A 14312-nucleotide genomic window follows, 5' to 3' on the forward strand; every position below is an offset into this window, starting at 1 on the left:
GTTTTGAAAATGAAATAAAAAACTAACATAATGATATTTAATATATTTTTTTGAATTTTTTTTTATTTTAAATACTTAAATTTAAAAAAAAACTAAAATTTTAAATATTTTGTTACTAATATTAAGTTATAATTTATGAAATAATATTATTTGTTTTGTATAAAAGAATTTACTATTAACAACATCTAATATTTTAGTAATAAAAGTAATTATTAAATTAAAAATAGCATAATATATTAATATAAAATAAACAAAACAACTTAAAGAAAAATATAAAAAATAAAAATTATATTAGTTGTCTACTTGTTTGTATGAATAATTATTAGAATTATGTTAAAAATACATGTAATTTTCGTTTAAATGTCTTAGATTTTTAAATTTACTTTTTTTAAAATTAAAATATTTTGTATTATTTCTTTCATTTACATAAAAAATAAATGCAATAACATTATTTAAAAATTATCTAAATTTTAAATATACAAAATATATTAAATAAAATAATATTCAAAAATTATATGAAATATTTTAAGTAAAACAATATTAAAAAATATATGACATATTAAATAAAACCATATAATATATATATATATATATATATATATATAAAAGATATAAAATAAAACTAATAAGAAGTGAAATTAAAAATATTTATTTAATAATTAAATAAATAAAATTATTTATAATTTTTTTTAAAAATTGAAATAAACAAATGAAAATACAAGTAAATAAAAAAACCTAATATAAAAAACTTTAAACGTAAAAAGAAAATATAACTTTAACTTCTAGTACAAAAATCGTAACACCTATTATAATTTATCTAATTTTAATGATAATTTAAAATTGACTGTCAAATGTTAAAAAAAAAAAAAATACACCTTTTGTTAAACTCCTGCATACATCATTAATGACATATAAAGCACGAAAGCTAGAAACATAGGGACATAAATAAGAGGATACGAATAACACCCTTAATTTGTATTCCTAATTAAACAGTTGCTGCAGCTGGCTAGAAATGAATATGAATGATATCTGCTACTTAGGTTGTAATGTTGTCATCCTTGTTTGACCACATGGTTCGCAGTTATTTATCCTGCGGTTGTTCTTATACGCAGCATAAGCAATGATGTAAAGAACCACAAGGGTTACCAAGACAGGAATATTAATGACGGAAACCTTCCTCCAACTTTTCTTTAGAGTAGCCAATACACCAGCCTTGCATGAGTCACAGTCATAGCAAAGCAAGTGTTGGTCATTGCTCCACCTAGTGCAGTCTGGGTTGCTTCCCACCACCACTCCTTCTCTTGGCCTCCACACCGTCTCGTTCTCATACACATACCCACACTCTCTCTGGGGCTTGCAGCATCCAGACTACAATTAAACACGTACAAGAGCAACTTATATATGTTTATTTATTCACTTTAATAATGATATACTCACATATTATTCAATCTCTGCTCATCATTCAGATGCACCAAAAGTTTTATTTCAATTAGTCATCACTATAACTTAAGATCACTTAAAAATTACACATGCTTCTAAATCTCATCTTTCTTAAATTGACTGGATGTGAGAACGTGGTCAACTTTTAACTTTATTTATAGTTTATTAAAGTGAAAAAAATTTAATCTTTAATTAGTGTAAAGAAACACTTTATTGCATAAAAAATAACTATTTTTATAATGATAAAATTAGGTATCCATTTAAATGTAAGCAATTTCCATGCTAAATTCACATGAGGCTTAATTGCATATTTTATTATTTAATTATTTATTTTACTAATTTTATAACCTATTTTTTATTTTGTGCATTTTATTGTCACATGTTTCATTTTTTCCATACTTAATTCTCATAATGTACTAATTTTATCACCTATTTTTTATTTTGTGCATTTTATTGTCACATTTTTCTTAATTCTCATAATGTTAGTAACAAAACAACGGTATTTAGTAAAATTGGTACCAAAATAATTTTGTTTTATTTTTCTTTAAATTTTTTGTGACACATAAACAATGATAAGATGCACAAAAATTAAAAAAATAATTAAGATGATTAAATTTGTAAGAAAAAAACTTGAACAATTGGTTTAATAGTCAAAGTTGTTTCCAACTATAATCCAAAATAACATAATTATTAATTTTTCAATCCAATAATATTTCCTATTCATTCGGATAATTTTTTTTAATAACCAGAATGTGTAATCCTTCTTTTACCGGATCGACCTATTTTTAAATAAAGTGATATTTTTAATTGTCACTCAATAAAATCAAGCCAAAAATCAAAATTCACACCTTAAGAAACTCAAATATCAAATTACTTATAAATCATTTATGCCAATAATTTTTTATATTCATACCAATTCATTTGGCATCAGACATAAGCAACAAGCCAAGACTGCATTATGAATTAGACTGAATTTCTATTTATTTGTTTTGGTCGATATAGACCGCATTATATCATAGACTGGATCCAAATCAAAGTCTACTATCTTTATATTTTTTGTTTTTGTTTTATGGAACATATATAGAATAATCTGTATATAATTAATGTCTTATGTTTTGGTCAAGGTATCATTCTTGCTATGTGATATTATTTTTAGTCTTGTTAGGCGATGTTTAAAAATATGGGAGGGTGACACATTTTAATTAATATTCAACAATGACGTCCCTAATAAGAATCTTTAATCAGCTAGTTGTCCTAGCTAGCCAACATATATCTTGAGATAATTTGTTATTCAACTTTATTATTTAAACATAAAAAATAACAATATTTATAATATTAAATATAATTATCTTTATATGTGATAGAAAAATAGAGAAAACGATTATAAATAAAAGAAAATAGTGTATACACCATGAACGGATAATATAAATAATTTTTATATTTCTTTCCATTACAATTTATCATATATTGGTGTACAATTTTATTTTTCACCTGTAGAAATTAACCTATTAAAAAAATAATAATTTATTATAGAAATAATATACATACTATATCTCAAATATTTTGGTTTCTCATGGGTCACTTAATTAGTTAATTTGCTTTCCCGTCGTTGACATGGGTAACAAACAGTTGATTGGCCTATAAAAACCCATCGTCCCCACTCCCCACATGGGGTAGGAATCATTAAGGTGAGATCTACCCACCCCATGAAGTGCATGCAGCACTTCGAATTCGTTTCATTCTAGTTCTCTCTCTATATATATGACGACGCAGATTACTTCCTTGTACAAGACCAAATTAAAGCCCAAAACTTTCTAAAGAAAAAAAAAATAGAAAATCCAAGAGTACTATTTGTATTGGTTTCAAAACACAACAAATTCTCCAACTTACACAGAAATTTCCTTTCCGAATTAATTTTGACTTAACACAGAAATAACCAGAAATAGAAATTAACTAATATTGAGTTGGTTTGAGACGTTGATAAACAAAAAAATTAATTAGGAGAAAAAACTCTACTATTAAAAGTGATATGTTAAGTTATTCGATCATGGATATGATAAAGCTGTTGATACATGGCTTCCATGGTAACCAAATAATAACAAAACAAAAAAAAGGAAAAGAAAAAGATATATACCTGAATAGGAGAGAGCTTCCTGAGGTAGAACATATCAGCAGTTTCAGGCACCCCATCAACGGTTCTCCCAATCTTCCCACAAACCCTAGAGTCCCTAACACAAGACCTTATCTTTCTCCAATAGCCATCACTTTCCACGCGTTTCTTCAACCAACCATCGTAGTCCTGCAGGTAATACTCCAAGTAAGCGCGGTTCAGTGTCTCCCTCCCGGAACCCTTGGCTGTGACAGCATATGCAAAGACGATGAAGCCAACGAGGACCAAGAGTATGAAGAGCATGACAACGAGGTAGAGGCTCATGAGGAAGCTGTTCCGGTAACAGGCTCCGACCAAACCGGCTAAGGATGTAACCATGACGCTGATTCCTATGACGATTAACGGCCACTGAAGGAACTTGAGGCATTCTGTGTTGTTAGCTCTGGTGCTCAGCCATATCCCACACACAAGGATTGGAACTGACAGCAAAAAAGTCAAGAAGTTTAACAAACCGATCAAGTGGTTGCTACCTCTCATCGTTTACTTTCTTTTATTTCTTGTATTTTTTTTTGTTTTATGGTTCCCTAGCTTCCACTTATATATATACACACTGCCTCTTCCTCTTCAATGTTTTAGTTTTGTGATAGTATATAAATGAAAGAGAGACCGAGAGAGATAGATAAAGAGAAAATATGAGAGTTAATTAAATGTATAAAATTATATTAATGTTTTCGTTTTGTGATAGTATATAATTTCATTGGATTAACAAATCAAACATTTTTTTTAAAAAAAATTATCATTTTTATTTTTCTTACTTGTTGGATGGACTATGAACACAGTACGCATGATGGGATACATTCAGGGCTGTGTAGAGAAATTTTGGGGCCTAAGTAAAAAAATTTAAAAATACTTTATATAATACTAAAAATATTTTTTTTTTTAGTTTTTTGAGTTGTAAAATTATTTATTAATGATTTTTTAAAATTCTTATATTAATCTTTTGCTTTGTTTCTTTAAATCTTCAAAAGCAGAGTCACATTTCTAATTTTATATTTTATATTACTTCAATTTTATAAAGAATAAGAATAAAATAAAAAATATAAATAAATAAATAAATATTACTAAGTAAATAAGAGATAATAATGGCTGTAAAAAAAGAGAAAATAATGAGATGATACAACTTGAAAATGGAAAGAATTACATGTTGATATCAATTATCTACTTGAACAATTTACTTAAAGTCTTCAAAAATATATGAAAAAAAAACAAGAGAAAAAAATGGGATAGGCAAGAGAATTTGTAGTAAAAATATCTACTTTAAATTTAATGTGCCACCCGTGCATTAAGGAACACACCATATTCGTGTTTGCATCACAATACTTACAAGATTTTCATTCACAAAGAAAACCAATGACATTCAAATCAAGCTACCTCGCCTATAACTGCAATCATTTTCATAATCATGGCATATGCATTACTTTCTTTCATTTCTTGTATTGTTTTTTGTTTTATGGTTCCCTAGCTTCCAATTATATATATATATATATATATATATATATATATATATATATATATATATATATATATATACACACCCATGCACTGACATACACTGCCTCTTCCTCTTCAATGTTTTATGTTTATTACATATATATTTTATTGATTATATATCTCTCAAGCTGGATCAGTAACAACAACCACAACAAGAAATATTTGTTAAATATTAGTTGTTGACTGACTAGTAATAAACAATGTAAACATCTCATTAATAGATAATTAGATGTGATAAATGAAAGAGAGACCGAGAGAGATAAAGAGAAAAGATGAGAGTTAATTAAATGTATAAAATTATATTAATGTTTTAGTTTTGTGATAGTATATAATTTCATTGGATTAACAAATCAAACATTTTTAAAAAAAAATTATCATTTTTATTTTGCTTACTTGTTGGATGGACTACACATGCATGATGGGATACATTCGGGGCTGTGTAGAGCAATTTTTGGGCCTAAGTAAAAAAAATTAAAATACTTTATATAATACTAAATATATTTTTTTTAGTTTTTTGAGTTGTAAAATTATTTATTAATGATTTTTTTTAAAAATTATATTAATTTTTACTTTCTTTCTTCAAATTTTCTTTTCATTTATATGGTGCTTAACCTTTTTTACTTCTACAGTAAGACTTCGCCTCTAGAAGACATTTGAATCTAGATCATTATAATTGAAAGGACAAGGTCTGGTTCTTTATGATATGTTTACACGAATCATTTGAAGAAAGGGTAGAATCATTACTAAATCCTATCAAGTACAAATTTTGGTATCCCAAGCTACTTATCTTCTAGCTTGCTTAAGTCACTTTTATAAGCTTAAAAGTATAGTTTTTGATGCTACTGCCACATTATTACTTATGATTAAATAAAGTGTTCATTCATCTTCGTTGGTTTAATATTCTAATATATGAATATTCTAATATAATCTTTACTTATATTCACCACATTATTGAAATCTTGACGTTGAAGCTTGAGATGTTATGAAATGACGAGAATTTTCATGATTGACCATGATCTTCTTAATTAATCACAACCTAATTAGTATACCATGATAATTATTAAGTAAAAATAGTATTATATCTTTATGAATTTGTGCATTTGTAACTTTTTCACTTGATTGAACAATTGTACTTGTCTAAAGGTGTGTTTTATCAAGAAAGTACATGAAATAGTATAAAAACTCGCATAAAATATCATTCAAATTATGATGTATCAATAATTAAACAAAACAAATTTTTTATATTTTCAAAATGAAAGAAATGACATTCTAATTTAAATATTTTTAAGAAATTATATAATATAAGAATTAGCTTTTATAATAATTATCGTGCAAAACAAACTATTTGAATTATAAGGTGAGATATAATAATTGTACTTGTTTAATGAATTATAACTTTAAAAAATATCAAGCATTTTTAAATAATAAAATGAAATGACTCTTAATCTTAATGAAGCATTTCTTTGTTAACCGAATTTTTCCAAAATGTCAACATTGTCTGATGGAAGTTTTTATCTATATATCCAATACACGAATGGGAAAAACATTTCTTTATTTATAGTATTATTTTGATCACAAATATGGTTGATAAATTTTTCTTTTTGCTGAGTATATGGTTGATAAATTATTGAATGTAGTTAAAAATAATAATTATATAACTACTTTTTTATTCTTACATGCATTTTTTGTAAGAAATAATCTTACCCAAGGCAATGAGGCATGTACGTAAAGCCATCAAATGTAAGAATTACCTCTTTTAAATACTCCAAATGACGGTTGAAAATTAAATAAATTCACATTTATTGCGTCAATCATCGATTTCTGTTTTAATCAATTCACCAAAACAAAAAAATGTCTGTTTTAATTAACAATAAATATTTACTTTTTGTTTTGGTGAATTAATTAAAAAAGTGTAACCAAAAATATTTACTTTTTTATTTAAAAAAATATATATATATTTACTTTTTAAAACGTACTGTCATTTAGAGGAGATTTTTGTTTTTGTTTTTTTTAAAGCATTTGAAGTTGTTAAATTATTAAATGTAAGGGTCTGGCGACATCTCTTCAGATTAGGAAATTTAAACTATAGTTTACCACTCTAAACAACTTATTGTTTATGCATATAAAAAACTTTAACCAAAGGAAAAAGGAAAGAAATAAATATGAATATTGCAGTAGTAATTAGTGTAATGATAAAATATATTCTATTGTTAATTTTAATGTTAGAAAGGCAAATGTATATATAGCTCTTGGAAAGCAAATGAGTCAGGATATATGACAAAGATCGCGCAGGTCTGGTTCTTTATGACATGTTTACACGAATCATTACTAAATCCTATCAAGTACAAATTTTGGTATCCCAAGCTACTTATCTTCTAGCTTGCTTAAGTCACTTTTACAAGCTTGAAAATATAGTTTTTGATGCTACCATTGTTACTTATGACTAAATAAAGTGTTCATTCATCTTCGTTTGTTTAAATCACATGTCAAAATAAAATCTGCATAAAAAACCTTACAACCTGGCCAGCGAGAGAATTAATGTTCAGTAAATATTCTGTACATCCCTAAAAATTATATGAGGTCAGTGGGATTAAAAAGAAGACTTTGCGTATGTCAAACCTGCAATTACGGGATGACAAAAAACAGCTCTTTTGCCGTCAAATTTTGGTAGCAACCAAAGCAGAACCTAATTTCCAGTTCTACTGATCATAATTTGTTTCTTTCACCCTTAAAATTACTAAGACATGTTTTAATATATTTACAAGACATCAAACCTGATTTAATTTAGAGACTCAAGCTACCTACGTGGCTATGTCCTCTGCGTTGATCATTTACTCATAGGTTCACTGGATTAGTTTATAAACCTAGCTAACTGAGACACTAAGACTCTTGCATAGTACTTATAGTACTTATGAAGAATATCAAGAAATTGTGTCAGTTCACTTAACTCATCCCTTTAGGTTTTCCCCCTAATTTGTCATTCAGCAACCATAAATAAAACCAGTGATTGGTCACTAGCTCATAGATCACATGAAGCATTCGCTCAATACCCACATGTAACTAAGTGGCCGCTCATACTCTTGTTCTCAAATTGAGTAAATCATAGTTCATCTTATGCATTTCCAAAGAAATATCCAAGGGGTAAGAGTTGCCCAATCCCACTTAAATTATTTCATTAAAATTTTAAGTAATTTAATTATTTTATACAAAAATAGAATATTAATTAATCGACACACTTTTAAAATGTGTAAAATTACTTTAATAGAGCTAAAAAAAATAATATTTATCAATATGATTATATGAACAATATATATATATATATATATATATATATATATATATATATATATAATTTCAAATATGCAATTTAATAATAAATAGTTGCTTATATTATATACTAAAATAAAGTGGTGCAATTGACTAATAAATAATTTTAAAATTATTATATACAATCTTATAAATTTATTATGTGTGAACTTAACTTTAACGGTTAGATTAAGTTAATCCAATTTAGTTTTTCTAAAAGGATAAAAGAATAATTTTACAAAATTAGACACTTAATATTAATTGATTTTATTCCATAAAATATAGTCCTGTAATGTAATAATTAATTAATACAATTATTTTTTTCGTTTTAAAATGTTTATTTCCAGCACCTCCAGTAACATCTTATTTTTTCATAAAATAAATTAAAAATAATTTTATTTAAAAAAATAGAATTTTAAAAATAATTTTATTTAAAATAAATATAATTTTAGGACAATAATGAACTTTTTAAAATTAAATAAATAATAAAAATAATAGTTTTAAGGTAAATAAAATAAATAAATATTTTTAGAAAAAAAATTATTTATTTATTTGAGAGAAAGTAAAATAGATTTTTTTTATATAAAATGATAAAAAAAAATAGAATAAATAAAAGACCCAGAGTACCCTAACGATAAATAGAGGCGTAATATGTCTATTTTTACATTTAGGACTCATCTCTACACTTTTTCTTCCTCTCAAATCTGTTTTTTTTTCTTTCTTTTTCAAAACCCTTTTTTTATATATATACTCAAATCTATTTCAGTAAAATGAGGATCCCGAACTCGTTAATCATTGGATTACTGTGAAATTTAAATGGCATGGTTCAGAACTTATTTTCACACATACCCCCACATTGGGTTATTAAGATTATGTTTGTGGTGGAATAAATGTCTCTCGTACTGAACTTTCTCTTTTCCCGCAGATACCCAAAATATGTCATAGTAAAATTATAATTTCAGACTCGTCAACCGTTGGATCATCGTGAAATTCAAGAATCGCCTTCGGACCCCATTTTCTAACATTGAAAATAAAATGATTTTGGCGAGAGAAATTATTCTCGCACATTGACAATAAAATAGAGGCTGCAATCTCTTTCCCTTCTCTTTGACGTTTGGAAATTCTAACAGAACAAATAGATGAATAGTTTGAGGAATCTTAGAGAACTGCTAGAGAAGTCACTATCACTGTTGGAATACAACACACGTGAGCCCGCTTAGAGGTAAGGGATGAGTTATTCATAATTGAGAAATAATAAGAACATGTGTAAGGATCCTCAGATGATCAAATTGATATTTATTTTGAGATGTTTATTTTATTCTAATTATCCCTATATGATTATGTGAAATTGTTTTAGGGATTTTACTCCCCATATTGTGAGAAACATTTTCGTATAATTTGTTTGTATTTTGGACAAAATTATTATATTAGGGTAATAAATTATTATATTGAAACCATGAAATTGTGTGTAATGGATAAATTGAATGTGTTGGTGTGTGAGATACACATAAATGTGGATTGTAACGTTGTGATATGTGAAAATTGTGGACATGAAATTTAGGTGTGAATAAGTGTGTGATTAACATTTAATGTGATAATATGTGTTGTAAATTGTGAATTATATAATAATCTGACTGTGTTTACTTTGAAAAAAGTGTTTATGTGCAGTGTTAAAAGGAAAGTGAAGGATTCCTAATTAGGAATCTAAAGTGTTAAATTGTAGCGCAATGTGTTAAACATGTTTGAAACACGAGTGTGAGATTATGGGTATTGTATAATTCATGAGCAGTGTCTTTGTTAAGTTGAGCTATGTTATAAATACTTCTATAATTTATTTTGATTACGTCTTTGTTTTTTTGTATTCTTTTAGAAATGTGATAACTCACTTCTTGTGCATTATTTGTGTTTGGATCCTGTGATGATCTCGAATCTTGTGTTCGTGGGAGTAAATGACTAATTGGATGACTTTAAATAATCTCGTGCTACAGGACGCTAAGACATAATGCTTTGATAGGATGTGACATTGGGGATAGATTTCTATTTTAATTGCATGTTGTTATTTTATTTTATTTTACCTCTGATTTAACAAAATTTTTCTTATCAACTTTGAGGACCTTATTTTTAGCTAGATATGCTTTTAATAAATTTAATTTGATAATAGTAAATTGAATGTGAACTTTTTATCCACCTGAACTTGCTTACCTTTATTTTTATGTTTTATTTATTTATATGTATGTCAGGATAAAGAAAACTGAATGGATTCCATTAAAGAGGGAAAAAAATTGAGGGGGGAGGAAGTAGGTAGATGAGAAAAAAAAAAAGATAAATAGATAAGAAATAAAGTGAAAGTTAACCTTCTTAGATTGTTTGGTATAAAAAAATTAAAAATATATTTTTACTCTTACTAAACATTTTGTATAATCTGATACCAATACACTAACACCACATATGCCACTTTTACAATCCAACTTGTTTTAAGAAAAAAGAGTGATAAACAGATTAAAAGTTTTTAAACATGAGAAATCATAGTAAAGATTATTTGATATGTTTTCAATTATTAGAATCATATTCATTTTGTTAGGATCATATTCAAAAATTTGTTGTTGTTATTTGATAAGAATTTGAAATGATTTTATCATTGTTATTATCTTATTCAAAAATTTGTTAGGAGCATATAGTTGATTTCAAACTCAACTCAATCAAGATTACTGAATAAATTAAATATGGAAAAAATTAGGTTAATTAACCCTAATTTATTATAATATATATTAATTTTAACATCGTGTATAGTTAGATCACAATTAAAATAACAGAAGTATAAAATTTTAATTAAAGTATATTTTACATCATAAAAAACTTAAAGTAAAATATTATTAGTCTAGTCTAGATTTCTTAAGAAAATATAAAACACAGAATCAACTTAAAACAACCCGACATATAACTCTTAAGGTGGTTTTCAAAATATATCAATTGTAATTTCTTAAATTCGAATCCATGAAAACAAACCTCCATAGCTAGCTAATTTCCTAAATTGATTATGTGTGCCAATGGAAATCCAACAACAAAAAAATAGATGTAAAACATGTTTTATTAATTACTAGCTATTAAGTAGGAAAGCCATTAACGATCATGATTCATGACAAGTGATTTCTTACACAAACCAGATGTAGCTAATTGGAATATTGAAGGTATAATAAATCCTTCATCATAAAACAAGCTTGCAAGTCAATCATATGTATTATTGACATATAACTATGGATGTTTCAAGATAGATTAAGACTTGTCCCTTGACTAGGCAAAGGATTATTACATAGGCTGATTGAGCAAACCCAGTTATATTTTTCTATAGCAAGTACTTCAAAGATCTAAATAAGTGGCGGGGGTGGTGGCGGGGGCGGCGGGGGTGGTGGTGGGGGTGGCGGGGGTGGTGGAGGGGGCGGCGGGGGTGGTGGTGGGGGTGGCGGGGGTGGTACAAATGGTAATAAGATAGAACCTGCATAAAAAAGATTAATTTTAAACCTTAACATCTAAACATTTGAGAAATACAATAATAAACCATGTATGTGAAGCCTGTTATATAATTAAAATAAATATAAATATATCTAATGTAAGAAAAAAATCATTAGAAGCCACACTATAGTTGCAAAAAGTATTATTATACATGGGCTAATTACACATAAATGCATTTGAGTATATGTATTTGTGTAAAATGAATTCTCTCGTGTTAGATTTTTACATAATTTTTTTTCATTTAAAAAAATGTATTTATCTCTCTTATTATTTACGAAGAGTATAAAATTTGATAAAACACCAGCTATATATTAAAAATCTATGGAGAAAAAAAACAATTTTTTTTACATGTTTTGTTACTCGATTGTGCTAATTTTTTTTTATCAATTAGAAAGTGAATAAAAGTAGTGAGAAGTCAAATAGAATTTATTTTTGATAAGGCTCAACTGAAATGAGTTTGTTAGTAAATGCAAAAATAAAAATGTATTAGTTAATTATATTTCTTAATTTATATATGATTTATATATTTAGCCATTGAAAAAAAAATGGAGTATTAGTAATTGACAAAACAAAACATACCAGGATAAACACATTGATTGAGAGATGGCATGAGACAATCCGCTAAAGCCGATGTAGCAACGTTAGGATTAGTGAAACAATATTGTGCACTGACATGGGAACAGGTTTTCAAGACGGCTCTGAATTTTACAGTCTCAATGAGGAGTGGCTGATTTTGGATTGAGCCAGGAAGAGACGACATTGAAGCTAGGTTGTTGTTATCTTGGGGATCTTTAAGTGAGGCTTTATGGTCTGCCAAGCACTTCTCCATAGAATCAAAAAGGCAAAAAGACAACCCAAATGGACTATTCATTCTACTGGCCTCCTGATTATTTAATGGATCATTTCCACTGCATGTTTGAGTAACATGTGAGCTGCAATGTGTCACAAACTTTTGGAATCTAGGTGACTCATACGCCTCAATAATATTATTGGCTTTGCCTTCTTCAGGAGTAATGGCATCAATACCAGCGTCTTCTGCAACTGCTGCACCTATAAACAGGAATAAAGTAATTAATACCACTCTCATTTTCTCCATTAATTGGTTCTATCTCTCAGTGGTGAACTAGTTTGAACTTTTGAGAATGTTATTTGCTTGGTGCTAAGATAAACTAGGAGCTCAAGGTATATCTTTATTATAAAAAATTTATAACGACCCTGCGCGATCTTTGTCATATATCCTGACTCATTTGCTTTCCTAGAGCTATATATACATTTGCCTTTCTAACATTAAAATGGGATACAGATAACAAAACAATAGAATATATTTTACCATTACACTAATTACTATTGCAATATTCATATTTATTTCTTTCTTTTTTCCTTTGGTTAAAGTTGTTAGAATTAATATCTCATGCAAGAGACATGTGACTTATGAAAGAACTAATAAATAAATAATTAGTCCATAATATTTATTAATGTCATATGAATCAAGTGAGAGAATGTTAGAATTAATGTCTCATGTGAGAGACTTGTGACTAATGAAAGGATTAATAAATTAATAATTAATAATTAAGAGTTAAATTATAATTAGGTTTAATAGGAGAAGTTTCTAGGGTCTATTTGATGAAAGTAATTGTTATAAAAGGAGTTAATACGTAAATTAAGGTCCTCTTCCAACTGGAAAGTGTTCCCATATCCATCACGAAACGGGGAGAGACAGAAAATAAAGGTTTAAGGAAGTGAAATCTTATTTCTCTCATCTTTTAAGGAAATCGATCAAAGTATACCGTAAAGAAATATACGCATTATTATCTATTGTTTATTAATTGTATGTGAGAATTATAGGTTTTAAGATCATGTTGTTTCCTATAATTGATAGAATTGATAGTTTAGGAAACCCCTTAAAATTTTACATGTAATATTAGAGCATCTATTATGAAATTTATAATTCTCCAATAATGATTTAATTTTTTCCAATTATGCATGAACTCTAATTATAAAATTTAAGGATAATTTATTTTTTTTCAATTATGCATCAAACCTAATTATGAAATTTAAAAATTTTATCGTTCAATTCTAATTTTGGGAAAGAAAGCCAAAAGTGACGTTTTAGTTTAACCGCAGATTAGTGCCTTTTATATGAGATCAAAGATGACAATCATATTATAATAATAATAAAATTTGGCAATTACGTACCACTTTAGAGAAAGATCATTAATGTGCAGCTTTAATTCCAATTCATGGAAAAGCGTCCGTCGGATTAATGTACAGTTTCAATTTCAATTCATGGAAAAGCCCCGGCATGTCGTTAGGAGCATGGAGTATGAATATTTTGAAATTGCTATATGCAAATCTCATTTTGCTATTCACAATCTCACTTGCTTATTTTCCCAAA

General features: G+C 27.1%; 2 protein-coding genes across 2 annotated transcripts; both read right to left on the reverse strand.

Moving 5' to 3' along the window:
• Nucleotides 1-812: 812 nt before the first annotated feature.
• LOC114375168 (tetraspanin-3-like) lies at nucleotides 813-4163 on the reverse strand. The gene is made up of 2 exons (XM_028332927.1): nucleotides 3575-4163; nucleotides 813-1368 (listed from the first exon to the last, which is right to left on the reverse strand). Exons 1-2 carry the CDS (start codon nucleotides 4085-4087, stop codon nucleotides 1033-1035), a joined length of 849 nt encoding a protein of 282 aa, XP_028188728.1. The 5' UTR covers nucleotides 4088-4163; the 3' UTR covers nucleotides 813-1032.
• A 7609-nt stretch (nucleotides 4164-11772) lies between these two features.
• Nucleotides 11773-13081, reverse strand: LOC114373388 (nodulin-20a). The gene is made up of 2 exons (XM_028330855.1): nucleotides 12497-13081; nucleotides 11773-11900 (listed from the first exon to the last, which is right to left on the reverse strand). The coding sequence occupies exons 1-2, from the start codon at nucleotides 13011-13013 to the stop codon at nucleotides 11773-11775; spliced, it is 645 nt and encodes a 214-aa protein (XP_028186656.1). The 5' UTR covers nucleotides 13014-13081.
• Nucleotides 13082-14312: the final 1231 nt, after the last annotated feature.

Source organism: Glycine soja, chromosome 11 (assembly GCF_004193775.1).
Source record: "Glycine soja cultivar W05 chromosome 11, ASM419377v2, whole genome shotgun sequence".
Lineage (NCBI taxonomy): Eukaryota > Viridiplantae > Streptophyta > Magnoliopsida > Fabales > Fabaceae > Glycine > Glycine soja.